Below are 17,209 nucleotides of genomic sequence, written 5' to 3'. Positions count from 1 at the left end.
GAAAACTGCTGCACATGATGTGTTTGTACGGAAGTATCTGAATGTCTTTAAATACAACATGAGTGTCATTTATTGATTATTGGTGAAGAGGAACTAATGCGGCATTTGGCTGATGTTTTGCGGTTATCACAGTCATGTTTTAATGAACATAAACTGCAATAAATCGGCTTTCAGTTTAAGTTATGAGATATTATCTCTGAGTGAAAAAAGTACTGATCATAGCTCATATACAGCTCATATTTAGCACATTATCAGAATGGGGCTAGTTGTCACAGGAATCTCAGTAACTGGATGTCGGTTACATTTTACAAATTAAACATGATCACAGAGTCCATGTGAGGAGATAAAACGAACAGACAAATGTCCTAATATTGTTTGGAGGCTCTGATTTATCAGCTGGTATTTCACTGTGAATGCTGTAACAGAAGTGGAAATACAGTACATTGTATTACAGTACAGGTTTGGACATCACAGTTAGATAACTTATGTTAATGAATAAATACATCAAGTAACAAACTGAAGCTGATAATATTATATTAGAAGTGCCCTGAAGACTGTTACAGTCAAACATCATAAAAGTCCTGCACCAAGGACAAACTCAAATTCATTTCACACAAAAGTTCCCAAACGCACCGCAGTCCCTAGATCTAAAGCTGGAGTGGTTCTCATGTGTTTATATTTAACAGTCTCTGTAAATGTCAGGGTTGTCGCTGACGTCGGCTCTGTGTGCTGTGTTTGTTTCTGCACTCCGTCTCGTCTTGTTCTTCGTTCTCCATGTAGGCCTGCACAGATCTCCAGAGCGCACGGATGTTCCCCTCACCGAAACCTGTAGCGCCTCTACGCTCAATCAGCTCCAGGAAGAAGGTGTCCTCTCCAAATATGGGCTTGGTGAACACCTGGAGGAGGTACCTGTGAAAGAAGGAAAATGAAGAAAAACGGTGTTTATAGCAGCAATGCAGCAAAAACGGGATTTTGAACTTCATTTGTATTGTCTGTCCATTTGACAGGTCTTTTTTTGCTGTAAATGTGCTCGCCCTCAGTTCATCCAACATTAGGATGAGTTTGTTTATCAGATTTGTATAAATGTGTCATTCCATCATAGTGTCACCAATGAATGTGAATGGGTGCCGTCAGAATGAGAGTCCAAACAGCTGATAAAAACATCACAATAATCCACACCACTCCAGTCCATCAGCTAACATCTTGACAAGACAAAAGCTGAAACAAACCCATCATTAAGATGGTGTAAACAGTGCTTAATCTTAAACCACTTTTTCACTGGAGAAAGCGTTATTATTTTAGTTAAAAAAGTCGTAATGATGGATTTGTTTCAGCTTTTGTCTTTTCAAGATGTTAGCTGATGGACTGGAGTGGTGTGGATTACTGTAATGTTTTTATCAGCTGTTTGGACTCTCATTCTGACGGCACCCATTCACTGCAGAGCATCCGTTTGGTGAGACAGTGATGGAATCACACATTTATACAAATCTGATGAAGAACCAAACTCATCTACATCTGGGACGAACTGAGAGTGAGCACATTTTCATGAAAAACATGAAAAGTTCATTATTATCAGCAGTGTTGGGGAAAGTTACTTTTAAGTAATGCATTACAATATTGAGTTACTCCCTAAAAAGTAACTAATTATGTTAGTTACTTTTTATGGAAAGTAATGCGTTACGTTACTTTTGCGTTACTTTTTAAATCTGGGCAGGGCTTGCTTGTTTGTTTTTAATATAAAAAGTTCTATTTTTGTCAAATGTAAAAGACATCGGTTAATAAAATGGGATTAAATACATAAAGGATATTTGCATTATTTAACATATTTAATTATTGCAGGTTTGCTTGAATTTTTAGTGTTTTTGTTCATTTTGAAGAACACTGTATCTGTTTTTTAGTGAGTGAGATGAATTAATGCATGTTCACATTTATTCTAGAACTAAAGTAACATCTTACAATTTCTCTCAACATGGGGACAGGAGAGCTTTTAATCAATAAACGGGTGGGGAAAAAACTGGCGTTACTTACTTGAAAAAGTAACTCAGATAAAAAGTAATGCGCTACTTTACTAGTTAAAGTAATATTATTAGGTAACTTGCGTTACTTGTAATGCGTTACCCCCAACACTGATTATCAGTGAGAGTAACGATAGTGTCGTACCGCTGGCCGTCTGTGATCCGTCTGTCTGTGTCCGTGTGGATGTCAGTGTCCAGCAGAATCCCGTACTGACTCAGTGTGTGAGGGTCGTGACCCGCCGCCTCCATCTCCTCCTGCTTTCCCACCTGCGGCGTTATGAGCAGAGTATGAGCTCTAGAGCACGACTGACTGCACAGAGATCACAGAGCAATATTCAAACATAAAACTGATATTCCCAACCCTAACCTAATATAATGAGCTCAACAATCTTTTTAAAGTGGCTTCAGACCGACCTCGGTGTAGTATGTAGGTGGAGGAGAGAAGAACTGGACTCCAGCGCGACTCAGAGTTTGAGCCGTTCTCACGATGTCCTCCGTGTAGAGCCCAATGTGCTGGATTCCTGCGCCTCTGTGCCCATCCAGAAACGTGTCCACCTGGTTCCTGCCTGAAATAAACCTCTGTTAGAAACAGACAGCTGTGCTTCTGCAGGCTATAGCAACCATTAACCTGAGACTACACGACATCACTGTGTGCAATAAGTGCATTGTAATAAATGTTTGGTTTACATGTTATTAATCAGTTAAAGACACTGTGGTGTGATATTTGGGTGTGACGCTCATACCCTGCTCAGGAAGAGACTCTGCGATCACGAACTTGCAGTCCGGCTCTTTTTCATCTTTGAATGGGAGTTTGATTCCAGACTCACTGCATTTCCAGTATTCCATCGCCGTCAGTCGCAGCCCGATCCCGTCGTGGTTCAGGACGTATCCCTCGTCCACATCCTCATTCCTGCACACAATGGGTCCTGAGTGAGAATTCTGACATTCTGACATAAACTGCTGGTTTGGTCTGGCCAGAGGAGAACTGGTCCCCCGACTGAGCCTGGTTTCTCCCAAGGTTTTTTTCTCCATTTCTGTCACCTGTGGAGTTTTGGTTCCTTGCCGCTGTCGCCTCTGGTTTGCTTAGTTGGGGACACTTTCCAGTGATATCGTATACTATTTGAACTGAACTGACGATGATATCACTGAATTCATTGATGAACTGCCTTTAACTAAAATTGATTATCTTCAAATATGCGTTACTTACACACTATTGTTCTGTTTAAATACTGTGCAGTTGCTTTGACACAATCTGTATTGTTACAAGCGCTATATAAATAAAGGTGACTTGACTTGACTTGACATTATTTCCGTAGTTTGAGTGATTCATCAGATCAGCATGAGGTCTTATTTGTTGTCAAACAGTGATTGTACATTTCTGCATTTGGCAGGTGCTTTTATCCAAATCACCTTGCATTGTATTCAAGGCTCACATTAGATCAGTTCACTACCAGTCAAACATCTGCAATAATTAAGATTTTTAATGTTAGTCTTTAATGCGCACACTTATTTAGGCTGCATTTCTGATTATTATCAAAAACAGTTTTGATGTTTTTGTGGAAACTGATACGTTTTATTGTTCAGAATTCACAGTTGAATAAAAAGAGTAAAAAGAACAGCATTTATTTGAAATAGGAATCTTTTGTAATATTATTAATGTCACTTTAGATCAATTTAAATCATCCTTAATGAATAAAAATATACTTTATTGACCTCAAACTTTTGAATAGTGGTTTTCACAAACAATATTGGGCAGCACAACTGTTTTCAATATTGATAATATTCAGAAATGTTTCTTGAGCAGCAAATCAGCATATTAGAATGATTTCTTAAGCATCATTTCTTAAAAAAACAACAACAAATCTCTTGTGTGTTTGTGCACACCTGGCGAACAAAGCTAATTCTGATTCTGATCATGTGACACTGAAGACTGATATAATGATGCTGAAACTTCAGCTTTGATCACATTAATCAATTACAGTTTAACAGATATTCACTTAGAAAATAGATATTTTACATTCTAATACCATTTCAAAATATGACTGTTTTTACTATATTTTTAATTAAATAAATGCAACCTTGGTGAGCAGATGAGACTTCTAAATCAAATCCAAATGATTCCAAACAGTGTATTTCCTTCTTGGGAATCAAACCCATGACCTTGGCAAAAGCTTAAACTAAACTCACCAGTTTGAAGCATTTACATTCTTGCATCTGTCAGACACTTAAAGGAGCAGTTCACTTTCAGAACAAACATTAACAGATAATGTACTCACCCTCTTGTCATCAAAGATGTTCATGTCTTTCTTTCTTCAGTCGTAAAGAAATTATGTTTTTTGAGGAAAACATTTCAGGATTTCTCTCCATATAGTGGACTTCTATGGTGCCCTGAGTTTGAACTTCCAAAATGTAGTTTAAATGCAGCTTCAAAGGACTCTAAACGATCCCAGCTGAGGAAGAAGAGTCTAATCTAGTGAAACAATTGGTTATGTTCTAAAAACACTTACAATGTACTTTTTAATCTCTAGTATACACAAGACGAGCATTTGAGGTTAAAAACTATATAAATTGATTTTTTTTTTCTTACCCCATTGGCAGATTATTTAGCTTGTTTCAAACAGAAAGCAATAGCGTTCAGAAATGACCAACGAGTTTACATATTTGTCCTGTTTAAAACTTGACTCTTCTGTAGTTATATCGTGTACTAAGACCTGTGGAAAAAAGCTGCGATTTTCTAGGCTGATAAAATTAGGAACTACACTCCCATTCCGGCGTAATAGTAAAGGAAGTTTGCTGCTGTAATATGGCCGAAGCAGGCGCAGTAATATCACGCAGCACCTGAAATTAGTTCCCAGCTAGTTTAGCATTTGCACATGTGCTGCGTGATATTACTACGATGACTTGTTTTTTTGAAAACAAGATTTTTTTTTTACTTCTCTAGAAAATCCTCCTTGATTTAAGAATTATTAGATATTTTGGCTGGAAACAAGACAAAAAATCTAAGTAAGAAAAGCATTTTTTGCAGTGTGGGAATCGAACCCATGACCTTGGTGTTCCAGGAATGCCAATGGTAATACCAGACTAGCAGTATGTAGACATTGGTCAGCAGCAGCACTACTGACGATGACCCTGATATACCTGTCAATGAAGAACCTCTGGAAGCCGAAGGTGTCGCGGTACCAGCGGGAGATGTGTGCGGTGCTGCTGCGGGGACAGGCGTAGGTGATGTGGTCGAAGTGAGTGATGGGACACTGCGAGTGGTCTGCGGTCTGGGAGTCCGACCCGACCTGATGGAAGCCCGGCAGGAAGAGTCCCTGGTACCGAGAGCGGTCTATGAGCGTGTGGCACACGTTACCCACCGGAGAGCGGAGGATGGAGAAGCTGACCCGACCGCTGTCATCGCGAACCTCGGTGGGCGGCTGGAGAAACTCACACAAACCCCGGTCCCGCAGCGCAGCGGAGGCGCTCTGCACATCCTCCACCTCGAAACACACGTTACTCACGGTGTCCACCGGGTAGTGCGCGTGGGCTCCGTATAAACAGTTCAGATCCCGATGCTCTCTAGCCGCGACAGAACTCCAGACACGTGACTGATGTCCATTCAACCTCCGCGGCGACTCGTTCGGCCTCTCGTTGACCACAAACACCGCCGATCCTCTGCGGAGCGCTAGCTGCTTCGCTCGGTCTGTCAGTCTGGCCGCGAACACGTTAAACTGGAACCGGGACACGAGCTCGTGAGCAACTTTATCCACGTTCGAGACGTTCAGGGAAACATGGTGCAACCGGCTCAAGTAGGCCGCCATGTTGGGATGACGTCACGTGGAGGGGTTATGACAATCACACTCCTGTTTGTGTGTTCATTTAACCGATATTATTATGTACATGAATGCAGATATGTGACCCTGGACCACAAAACCAGTCATAAGTGTAAATTTGTCGAAATTGAGATTTTTTTCATCTGAAAGCTGAGTAAATAAGCTTTCCATTGATATATTGTTTGTTAAAATAGGACAATGTTTGTCTGAGATACAACTATTTGAAAATCTAGAATCTGAGGGTGCAAAAAAAAAATCTAAATATTGAGAAAATCGCCTTAAAAGTTGTCCAAATGAAGTTCTTAGCAATGCATATTACTAATCAAAAATCAAGTTTTTATATATTTATGGTAGAAAATTTACAAAATATCTTCATGGAACATGATCTTTACTTAATATCCTAATGATTTTTGGCATAAAAGGAAAAGCGATAATGTATTGTTGGCTACTGCTACAAATATGCCAGTTCTACTTAAGACTGGTTTTGTGCTCCAGGGTCACATATTTTAAAAATACAGATTTTCGAGTGTAATTTATCGTATGTTGAAAACAGTTGCAATGCCCGATGTTTTTGTGGAAACTGATACATTTTATTTTACAGAATTCACAGATGAATAGAAAGTAAAGAGAACAGCATTTATTTGAAATAGGAATCTTTTGTAATATTATTAATGTCACTTTTGATCAATTTAATTCATCCTTAATGAATAAACATATACTTTATTGACCTTAAACTTTTGAATAGTGGTTTTCACAAACAATATTGGGCAGCACAACTGTTTTCAACATTGATAATATTCAGAAATGTTTCTTGAGCAGCAAATCAGCATATTAGAATGATTTCTTAAGCATCATTTCTTAAAAAACAAAAAACAAATCTCTTGTGTGTTTGTGCACACCTGGCGAATAAAGCTAATTCTGATTCTGATCATGTGACACTGAAGACTGATATAATGATGCTGAAAATTCAGCTTTGATCACATTAATCAATTACAGTTTAACAGATATTCACTTAGAAAATAGATATTTTACATTCTAATAATATTTCAAAATATGACTGTTTTTACTATATTTATAGTACTATATTAAAATATATAAATATATATATATATTAAATAAATGCAACCTTGGTGAGCAGATGAGACTTCCAAAACAAATCCAAATGATTCCAAACAGTGTATTTCCTTCTTGGGAATCAAACCCATGACCTAAAAGTTTAAACTAAACTCAACAGTTTGAAGCATTTACATTCTTGCATCTGTCAGACACTTAAAGGAGAGTAATTTATGGTCTTGAATCCAAAAATGTATTTGCCCAGTCTTTTGAAGGTGTATAACTAAATAACTAGTTTAGATCTTTCTTCACTTCTGAGATTCTTTTTTTTTTTTTTTTTTTTTTTTATGAACACGATTGTATGTATTTTATTTCCGTCTTAAAATTCTTTTAACATGATGTTTTTAACATATAATAATGAATGCCTCATTCTAGGGTTGGTTTTCACATGGTGTGGAACCGTCCAATCAGCGGCGGTGCGTTTGATCACGTGCACGTGACGGTGCGCGAGAAGCTGGTCGTTTTTATTTTGTCAGCGCCGCCATTAAATCCGCGTCTAAATCAACATTCAGAGATTAGAAACAGTATTCATCGACATAAAAACACCATTCACCGACTGATATAAAGATCAGAGATTAAGCAACACTATGGAGCTCGAATAACAACAGTAAAGGCTGACTGAGGTGATTTAAGGCTCTTTAATGAGGAGCTGCGCGCGGAGCGATGTGAGTATTTACACGTTTCAACAGTAATATGTGTCTGTCAGAGTATTAATAGTATTTATTTATATAGTAATGTCAGTGGTGAGAGGAACGAGTGCCAATAAGAGCGATAACACTGTCAGTGCTGTGAGATATTATTAATAACATCTGTATTGTGACATATGGGTGTCAGTAAATAACCCTGTCAGTGCTGTGACTAATAACATTGATACTGACACTAATAACATTAATACTGTGAGATACGAGTATCACTAATACCATTAATATTGAGATTCGAGTATCATTAATTACATTCATACTGACACTAAACATTAATACTTTAACTGCTGTGAGATACGAGTATCACTAATAACATTAATACTGTCACTAACATCATTTATATTGTCAGTACAGCGAGATACAAGTATCACTAAACACATTAATGCTGAGATATGAGTACCACTAACAACATTAATATTGGGATACAAGTATCACTAATAAAATGAATACTGCAAGATCCGAGTATCAGCTATAACATTAATACTGAGATGAAAGTATCACTAATTACATTAATGCTGTAATATATAAGTATCATTAATAACATTAATACTGGTATACGAGTATCACTAAAAAGAGTAATATTGAGGTAGGAGTATCACTAATGGCATTAACACTGAGACATGAGTATCACTAATTACGGTAATACTGTCACTAACAACATTTATACTGTCAGTACTGTAAGATATGAGTATCACAACTAACATAAATACTATGAGATACAAGTATCACCATACTTTGAGATATGAGTATCACCAATTACATTAATACTGTCACTAACAACATTTATATGGTCAGTACTGTGAGATACGAGTACCACTAATAACAATAATACTCTAAGATATGAGTATCACTAAAACAGTAATATTGAGATATGAGTATCACTTATAGCATTAATACTACTGTATTGTGGGTATCAACAATGTTAATACTGTCAGTTCTGTCAGATATGAGTGTCAATAATATTATCAGTCCTCTCAGTGCAGCGAAATGCTAACTGAAATTATTATTAATACTCAAATGTTACATCAGTGACTTTATAATTGTTAATATTTTTAACAGTATTAATTATTTTGGACTAGAGCAGTAAAAATAGAAAGTTGTGAGTCTTGGATGTTCTTGCATTCTGTTTTGGATTTCTGACAAGATGTCATTTTATTTTGTGTTTGCAGATTGCTGTCTCCGTATCAATGTGTGGCCCTGATGTAAGTGTGTGTTGTTGAGTGAGTGAGTGTGTGTGTGTGTGAGCAAGTGTGTGTGTGTGTGTGTGTGTGTGTGTGTGTGTGTGTGTGTGTGTGTGTGTGTGTGTGTGTGAGCAAGTGTGTGTGTGTGTGTGTGTGTGTGTGTGTGTGAGCTGATCCATCATGACAGAGGAGTGTGTGAAGTGGTCGTGTGAGTACTGCACGTTTGAAAACTGGCCGTCTGCTGTTAAATGCACCATGTGTCGGGCGCAGCGGCCCAGCGGAACCATCATAACGGAGGAGCCGTTCCCGAGCAGCACCGGCCCGCACGCCGGACACCAGTGGGATCCCGTACGCAACGACAGCCTGCTCATCTGCCCCGATTCCAGCGCCCGGCCCCGCGTCCGTCCGGCCGAATCCTCCGAGCACAGCGGGAAATGGTCGTGTCAGGTGTGCACCTACCTGAACTGGCCCAGAGCCATCCGCTGCACCCAGTGCCGCAGTCTCCGGCAGCGCGTGTGCAGCCCCACGGAAACCCCACAGACGTCCGGAACCGGTCGCCGCCCAGCGAACGTCCCTCCGGTCGATCCGTGTGAGGAATACAACGACCGGAACCGACTCAACACACGGGTGCAGTGCTGGACCTGCTCTGCCTGCACATATGAGAACTGGCCCAAATCCCCTCGCTGCGTGGTGTGCGATCATGCCAGACCCAACGACGCCTTTCAGCCGCGCGACCCTGACGAGTCCTTATCTGTGATCAACGAGCAGGACCGCAGGCGAACGCGGAGTGCGTGCGGTGGGGCGCGACGACACTCGCCGACCTCCTCTAAACGCGAGGCGGAGCTGCAGATCGAGCTGGCCGCTGGAGCTCAGAGCGGTAAAGAGGAGATAGAGATGGACTTCAAGAAGCTCAAACAGATCAAGAACCGCATGAGGAAAACAGACTGGCTGTTTCTCAACGCCTGCGCTGGTGAGTGCCTCTTTACTTGTCTTTATACATTCAGAGGATTAGTTCACTTCCAGAACAAAAATTTACAGATAATTTACTCACTGCCTTGTCATCCAAGATGTCCACGTCTTTTTGAGGAAAACGTTCCAGGATTTCGCTCCATATAGTGGACTTCAATGGTGCTCAATGGGTTGAAGGGTAAAAATGCAGCTTCAAAGGGCTCTAAACTAGAGCCCTGCACGGGACTGTTTTCTTCATCCCGCTCCCGCCCGCCGAATCTGACCATTACCGCCCGCTCCCGCTACGTGTGTGTTACCCTTCCGCCCGCACCCGCAAAACTCTGAGAATTTATTCCCGCACGATATTAGAGATGCATTGATTTTGTGTCTTCTCCCGTCCCGCAGGAAAAAAAAAAAACGTAGGCTATTGGTATTGCTATTATTAAAGAAATTCATGTTTGTTTCTTTCCTTGGCCTGCATGTATTCTGACGCACTGGTAGGGAAGATGAATAGTAGCCTGGGCTATCGGGGACATCTAAAACGCTTAGGCTACCGTGCGTTTCTTTAGACTTGATTTGGGCTATTGAAGTATTCGTAGGCTTGATTGGTCCTGGTGTAAATGTGCAGAAAGCAGCTAGCCTATGAGAACACAGAAAGACAAAACACACAATACATTCAAATATAATTTAGTTTTTATCAAAAACGTTGCACCATCACACGGCACATAAAATAGACTGCTTTGCAAAAAAAAAACAATGATAAACTACATGAAAACAGCAGTTTTGCAATTATTAACCAAAGCCAGATGTCACAGGTATTCTGTATTCATGTCGCTAGGCTACCTCCCGATCCCGCAGTGTTTTTTTTAGCCGCCCATTCCCGCCCGCAGCAAAGTTCAAACCGCCCGCTACCGCGAGATTTGCGTTGGGTCCCAATCCCAATGCAGCCCTCTACTCTAAACAATCCCAGATGAGGAAGAAGGGTCTTATCTAGTGATTGACAATTTATCTACATTTTAACGTCGAATACTCTGTTCACTTCAGTTCAAGACAGTTAGGGTATGTCGAAAAACTCACATCTCATTTTTTTTTCCTCCAACTTCAAAATCGTCCTACATCGCTGTTTTAACTTTTTTTGTAAAGGGCGTTTGATCTTTGTGCATTCATTTAGTAAACACTGGGTCTGTACTTCTGCAGTGATGTAGGATGATTTCGAAGTTGGAGGAGAAAATGAGATGAGAGTTTTTCGACATTCCCTAACTGTCTTGAACCAGAGCACATGTGCATTGCAGAGCTAGACAAGACCAGCATTTGTGGTTAAAAAGTATATAAATTATAAAAAATCTTTGAAAATGACCGATCGTTTCGCTATATAAGACTCATTTAAACTGCATTTTGGAAGTTCAAACTCACGGGCGCCATAGAAGTCCACTATATGGAGAACATTCCTGAAAAGTTTTCCTCAAACATCTAGGATGACAAGGGGGTGAGCTAGGGCTGGGCGGTATGACCAAAATTTTATTTCACGGTAACAATATCTTTCACGATATAGTTTTTTATATAGGTAGTTATTCCAGAAAATGTACAAAAGGGCTTTATATAATAAATAAGCTTGAATATTTAAGAAAAGAAAAGGACTTGATCTTATTTGATTATTTTGTATTTCATTTTTAACCTTATAAATATAGTAAACAAAATATGACTTTATATGAACAACAATTCCACTGTATGTCACATTTCACAGTTCCTCCTCCTGCTCAGGATTTTCTTTTGAGGCCTCCTCGTCTGTTCGTTTCTCCTTTTCCGTGTTTTTACAACCTCCCAGCTTATCCTTCAGTCTTGCATTTAACGGTTTGACCGGTCTCAGCCTCTCGCGTGCTGCATGTGAGTTGGCCACACCCACTTATTTACATTTGGCGGTATACACGGAATAAAAAATTCTTTTGCGGTACACATTTCATACCGTGTGTTGAGACGATATATACCATCATACCGCCCAGCCCTAGGGTGAGCAAATGATGTTTTGTTGTGGAAGTGAACTAATCCTTTAAGACTGTTCTGTGCCAGCTTAAAATTCAGTGTTAATACATAGTGCAGCATAGAAGCCAGAGTAAATGATGCCTGCTCTGACCCACTTTAGCCTTTAGTATTTCAGTGCATTCATGCAGTCTCTGAGCAGCATGTGTAAAAAGCTGAAATGCCACGTCAAAAGCACTTCTACGCTACCTTTGGAGTATAGATTCGACATTAATGTTTTATAGCCAGACTTTTGTGTTAATCGGAGTAAACTCAGGTCCAGTGTGGAGTTTATTCTACATGTTGTTCACTTTTGCCACATTATAGTCATGCGAGAACAGCTCCTTTCTTTGTGAATGAAATGCTTGTCAAGATTGTTTCAGAAATAGATTTCAAATTAGTAATAAAGGTTTCCCATGACACTCAGCATCCCGAATGTCAGTGATTTAATTGACGTGAACCTCAGACGTGATTCTTTGTTTCTGGATGGTCTGTGTGTATTTGATTGTGTTTGCGTTGAGGAAAGGTCAGAGAGCGGAGTGACGCTGTCGCTCTTCCTCGTGTCCGACGTCTGAGATCATCTTGGACAGACAGAACTGACCATTGTCCTCCAGCAGCAGAGTCTCGCTGTGTTTCCATGCGGCGATGTCATCGTGATGATGTCATGAGCGCCGCTTCATTGTCTCTTGTCTGCGCGGACGCTCGTGACCTTCATAAAATGACTGTTGACAAAATAAATGCGTGCGAGATGTCTTTTGCGTTGCCAGTGATGTTCGTGATTGTAAACGTGTTAACCGTGGTGAAAAAAACGGTAAAGAAGTGCTCTGTCAGGTGTTTAGTGAGACAGCCGCCTTGTTATTATTACATTTATGTTTATGCATCTGCCAGATGTTTTTATCCAAAGCGACTTGCATTGCATTCAAGCTGTACTTTTCATCAGTGCATGCATTTCATGTGAATCGAACACAGGACACTTCATTATTCATTATGTGTTTTTATTAAATATTCATCATGTGTAATGTTTTTAACTGTCGTAGTAGTTCAATAATTGTGTGTAACATTAAAGTCAATTAAACGCAATTAAAACTAAAATCTTTTTCATTAGTCATCCTATTAGCTGTAAAAATGCTGATCTGATTGAGACGCTGTTATAAATATCACGCAGCAAATCAACAAGTAGACACACACATGTGACTGTGACCTTTACACGGATTCAGAAGCATCTAGAGCTGCGTGTGTATGTCAGTGCTCTCGTGTTCTGGGTCAGTCTGGCATGTGGAGATCTTCAGACAGCTGATGTGTGGTGCCAATGACCGGCACATGGACTGACCACTTCAGATCACATTAGGGCATATTAACCAGCTAACAAATCTCCATGGCTGATTAGTAAACTAATGAACTACTGATCCACACGTGTGCAGCGAGTCTTAGCTCAGGGGTCACGTTTGGAGAAGCTCTCATGAAGACTCCAGATGTAATTTGTGTTCATTCCTTTATTGAAAACATGACCAGCTGGGTGCTACAAATCATGACAGTGTGGTGTAACACATATTAGAGCTGACCCAGTGTGTTTGTCTGTGTAGGTGTAGTCGAAGGTGATCTGTCTGCGGTGGAGGCCTACAAGTCCTCAGGTGGAGACATCGCACGCCAGATGACCGCAGATGAGGTGCGTCTGCTCAATCGACCCTCAGCGTTCGACAGCGGCTTCACTCTGGTTCACCTCGCCATCCGCTTCCAGAGGCAGGACATGCTGGCCATTCTGCTGACTGAGGTGTGTGTGCTGATCTCTGATTGTGTGACTGAGTTTGTGCTGCTCTGATGGTGTTGAAGTGCGTCTGAAGACTTGTTTTTGGTCGCAGGTTTCCCAGCAAGCCGTCAAATGCATACCAGCGATGGTTTGCCCTGAATTGACGGAGCAGATCCGCCGGGAGATCAGCGCATCACTGCACCAGCGCAAGGGAGATTTCAACTGCTACTTCCTGACGGATCTGGTCACGTTCACATTGCCCGCAGGTGAGATACACTTAAACACACACACACCATATACAGTTGAGGTCAAAAGTTTACATCCCACTTTCAGAATCTGCAAAATGGTAATTATTTTCGCGAAATAAGAGGGATCATACAAAATGCATGTTATTTTTTTATTTAGAACTGACTCGAATAAGTTTACATATAGTCTACAAGAGAAAATAGTTGAATTTATAAAAAGTTAACACCCCCTTGATTCTTAATGCTGTGTTGTTACCTGAATGATCCACAGCTGTGTTTTTTGTTTAGTGATAGTTGTTCATGAGTCCCTTGTCTGTCCTGAACAGTTAAACTGCCTGCTGTTCTTCAGAAAAATTCTTTGGTTTTCCAGCATTTTTGTGTATTTGAACCCTTTCCAACAATGACTGTATGATTTTGAGATCCATCTTTTCACACTGAGGACAACTGAGGGACTCATATGCAACTATTACAGAAGGTTCAAACTCTCACTGATGCTCCAGAAGGAAAAAACATGCATTAAGAGCCGGGGGTGAAAACGTTTGAACAGAATGAAGATGTGTACATTTTTCTTGTTTTGCCTATCATATTTTTTAATTTAGTACTGCCTTTCAGAGGCTACAGAAGATAGTTACATGTTTTCCAGAAGACAAAATAAGTTCAGCTTAACCTGATCTTCGAATTCAAAAAGTTTAATGCATGGTTTTTTCCTTGAAAAAACCATGTGTGAACCATGTGTGAAAAGATGGATCTCAAAATCATACAGTCATTGCTGGAAAGGGTTAAAATGCACAAAAATGGTGGAAAACCAAAGAATTTGTGGGAGCTGAAGGATTTTTCTGAAGAACAGCAGGCAGTTTAACTGTTCAGGACAAACAAGGGACTCATGAACAACTATCACTAAACAAAAAACACAGCTGTGGATCATTCAGAGAACAACACAGCATTAAGAATCAAGGGGATGTAAACTTTTGAAATTCAACTATTATTTTCTCTTGTGGACTATATATAAACAAATTTTATGTGAAATATCTTATTCAGATCAGTACTAAATAAACAATAACATGCATTTTGAACATTTTGCATGCTTATTTTGGTAAAATACTTTTTGCAGATCTCAACTGTACTGTTTTTGTCAAATGAACTGGTGTAAAGTTGCTGACTCTCAGAGCAGCTCTGTCACGCATGTAGATTCACATTTACACAGCAGTCACAGAAACTAGTCTATGTTTCCGTTTGAATCTGATTCAACTTTTGTACAAATGGTTGTGCAAATTTACAACTTTTGGTTTATTCATTAAAATATTCCACAGCATTCCATGTTATACAGCAAATGATGCTTTTATGACTGGATTTTGTTCACATTTTTGCAATCATAATCACCACTGAATCCAGTATCATGTATGTGATGATCGCTGTATTAACACAGATGTACAAGTTCTGAGTTTGACAGTTTCTTCATTTGACAGATATCGAAGATCTGCCTCCTGCCGTTCAGGAGAAGCTTTTTGATGAAGTCCTTGACCGTGATGTTCAGAAAGGTGAGATATGAGCCACTGGTGCAATACAGCGGCACACGTGTGTGTGTTTGTGTGTTTGTCTTTGTGCTGACTGTGCATGTATGATCTGACCGTGTGCGTTTGTGTGTGTCCATGTTCATGTTCTGTCTGTGTGTGCAGAGCTGGAGGAGGAGTCTGCGGTCATCAACTGGTCTCTGGAGTTAGGCACACGTCTGGACAGCCGTCTGTACGCTCTGTGGAACCGCACCGCTGGAGACTGTCTGCTGGACTCCGTTCTACAGGCCACATGGGGCATCTACGATAAAGACTCTGTGCTGAGAAAAGCTCTACACGACAGTTTGCACGACTGCTCTCACTGGTGAGACACACATGCAGGATCTGATAGTGATGTGTGTGAAGCGTCTTCAAGTCCACAACACAGACAGGTTAACTTGTTGTATCATATTTATATCCATATGTGTGTGTGCAGGTTCTACTCGCGCTGGAAGGAGTGGGAATCGTGGTATTCTCAGAGTTTTGGGCTTCATTTCTCTCTGAGAGAAGAACAGTGGCAGGAGGACTGGGCCTTCATCCTCAACCTCGCTAGTCAGGTACACACACACACACACACACACACACACACACACACACACACACACACACACACACACACACACACAGACAGACACACACACACACACACACACACACACACACACACACACACACACACACACACACACACACACACACACACACAGACAGACACACACACACACACACACACACACACACACAGACAGACAGACAGACAGACACACACACACACACACACACACACACACACACACACACTGAACACGAACAAGATGTCAAAGCAGAGGGCTAAAATATGTTTTAGTTCTTTTTTTTTTTTTATGTAGAATGTAAACATCTACTATGTTGAAACTGAATCCATGTTTTTTTTCTTCTTTCAAGCAGTTCTTGTTCTTTGTCTTTCATTTTGGGTGAATATGACCTGCTGTGAAACTCACTTTATTCTGATGTGATTCATAGAGTTTTCTTTTTGGTCTTAACTGGAAATAACTTCAGAATTGTTTTGAATTAAAGGAATTAAACACACATTAGCTGTTATTATAGTAAAAAATCAATTAAAGGATTACTTCTCTTCCAAAATAAAAAGTTCCTGATAATTTACTCAGCCCTATGTCATCCAAGATGTTCATGTTTTTCTTTCTTCAGTCGCAAAGAAATTCATTTTTTGAGGAAAACGTTCCAGGATTTTTCTCCATATAGTGGTCTTCAATGGTGCTCAATGGGTTGAAGGTAAAAATGCAGTTTAAGTGCAGCTTCAAATGACTTTATACAATCCCAGCTGAGGAATAAGAGTCTTATCTAAAGTTTAAATGTTTTTAACCTTAAATGCTGGTCTTGTCTAGTTCTGTGATGCGCATGTGTACTACTCCGGTTCAAGACAGTTAGGGTATGTCAAGAAACTCCCATCTCATTTTCTCGTCCAACTTCAAAATCGTCCTACATCGCTGCAGAAGTACTGACCCAGTGTTTACAAAGTGAATGTGCAAAGAAGATCAAACACCGTTTACAAAAAAACAAAACAAAAAAAAAACAATGATGTAGGACGATTTTAAAGTTGGAGGAGAAAATGAGATGGGAGTTTCTTGACATACCCTAACTGTCTTAAACAGAAATACACAGAGTACGCAGAGTAACACACAATTTCTTTACGACTGAAGAAATAAAGACATGGACATCTTGGATGACAAGGGGGTGAGTAAATTATCTGTAATTTTTTGCTCTGAAAGTGAACTAATCTATTAAACATCTTTTATGTAGAAATCGAATCCTTTTTTTTTTTTCTTTTAAGCGGTTCTTTTTGGTCTTTAATTTTGTGTAAAATATGACCTGCTCATG

At 40.0% G+C, this 17,209-nt stretch overlaps 2 protein-coding genes across 2 annotated transcripts in view; one reads left to right on the top strand and one right to left on the bottom strand.

Moving 5' to 3' along the window:
• Positions 1-52: 52 nt before the first annotated feature.
• hpdl (4-hydroxyphenylpyruvate dioxygenase-like) lies at positions 53-6,098 on the bottom strand. The gene is made up of 5 exons (XM_073828169.1): positions 5,154-6,098; positions 2,759-2,925; positions 2,430-2,581; positions 2,161-2,282; positions 53-909 (listed from the first exon to the last, which is right to left on the bottom strand). The coding sequence occupies exons 1-5, from the start codon at positions 5,816-5,818 to the stop codon at positions 699-701; spliced, it is 1,317 nt and encodes a 438-aa protein (XP_073684270.1). The 5' UTR covers positions 5,819-6,098; the 3' UTR covers positions 53-698.
• Positions 6,099-7,401: 1,303 nt separating this feature from the next.
• Positions 7,402-17,209, top strand: part of zranb1a (zinc finger, RAN-binding domain containing 1a) — a 14,217-nt gene continuing 4,409 nt past the window's right edge. Inside the window, exons 1-7 of the mRNA XM_073827964.1 lie at positions 7,402-7,608; positions 8,814-9,795; positions 13,373-13,560; positions 13,649-13,802; positions 15,248-15,319; positions 15,458-15,656; positions 15,768-15,888. Coding sequence (XP_073684065.1) covers positions 9,006-9,795; positions 13,373-13,560; positions 13,649-13,802; positions 15,248-15,319; positions 15,458-15,656; positions 15,768-15,888 — 1,524 coding nt within the window. The 5' untranslated portion in view covers positions 7,402-7,608; positions 8,814-9,005. The remainder of the gene's footprint in view (positions 7,609-8,813; positions 9,796-13,372; positions 13,561-13,648; positions 13,803-15,247; positions 15,320-15,457; positions 15,657-15,767; positions 15,889-17,209) is intronic.

Source organism: Garra rufa, chromosome 22 (genome assembly GCF_049309525.1).
Source record: "Garra rufa chromosome 22, GarRuf1.0, whole genome shotgun sequence".
Classification (NCBI taxonomy): domain Eukaryota; kingdom Metazoa; phylum Chordata; class Actinopteri; order Cypriniformes; family Cyprinidae; genus Garra; species Garra rufa.
The sequence above is the reverse complement of the archived record's forward strand: the minus strand, read 5'-3'. Positions and strand labels throughout refer to the sequence as shown.

Coding starts and splice junctions, on each gene's coding strand:
- hpdl (XM_073828169.1), bottom strand. CDS start 5,818: ATGGCGGCCTACTTGAGCCGGTTGCACCATGTTTCCCTGAACGTCTCG. Junction 2,926..5,153: donor CAGAGGTTCTTCATTGACAG/GTATATCAGGGT, acceptor CATTGTGTGCAG/GAATGAGGATGTGGACGAGG. Junction 2,582..2,758: donor AGAGTCTCTTCCTGAGCAGG/GTATGAGCGTCA, acceptor GGTTTATTTCAG/GCAGGAACCAGGTGGACACG.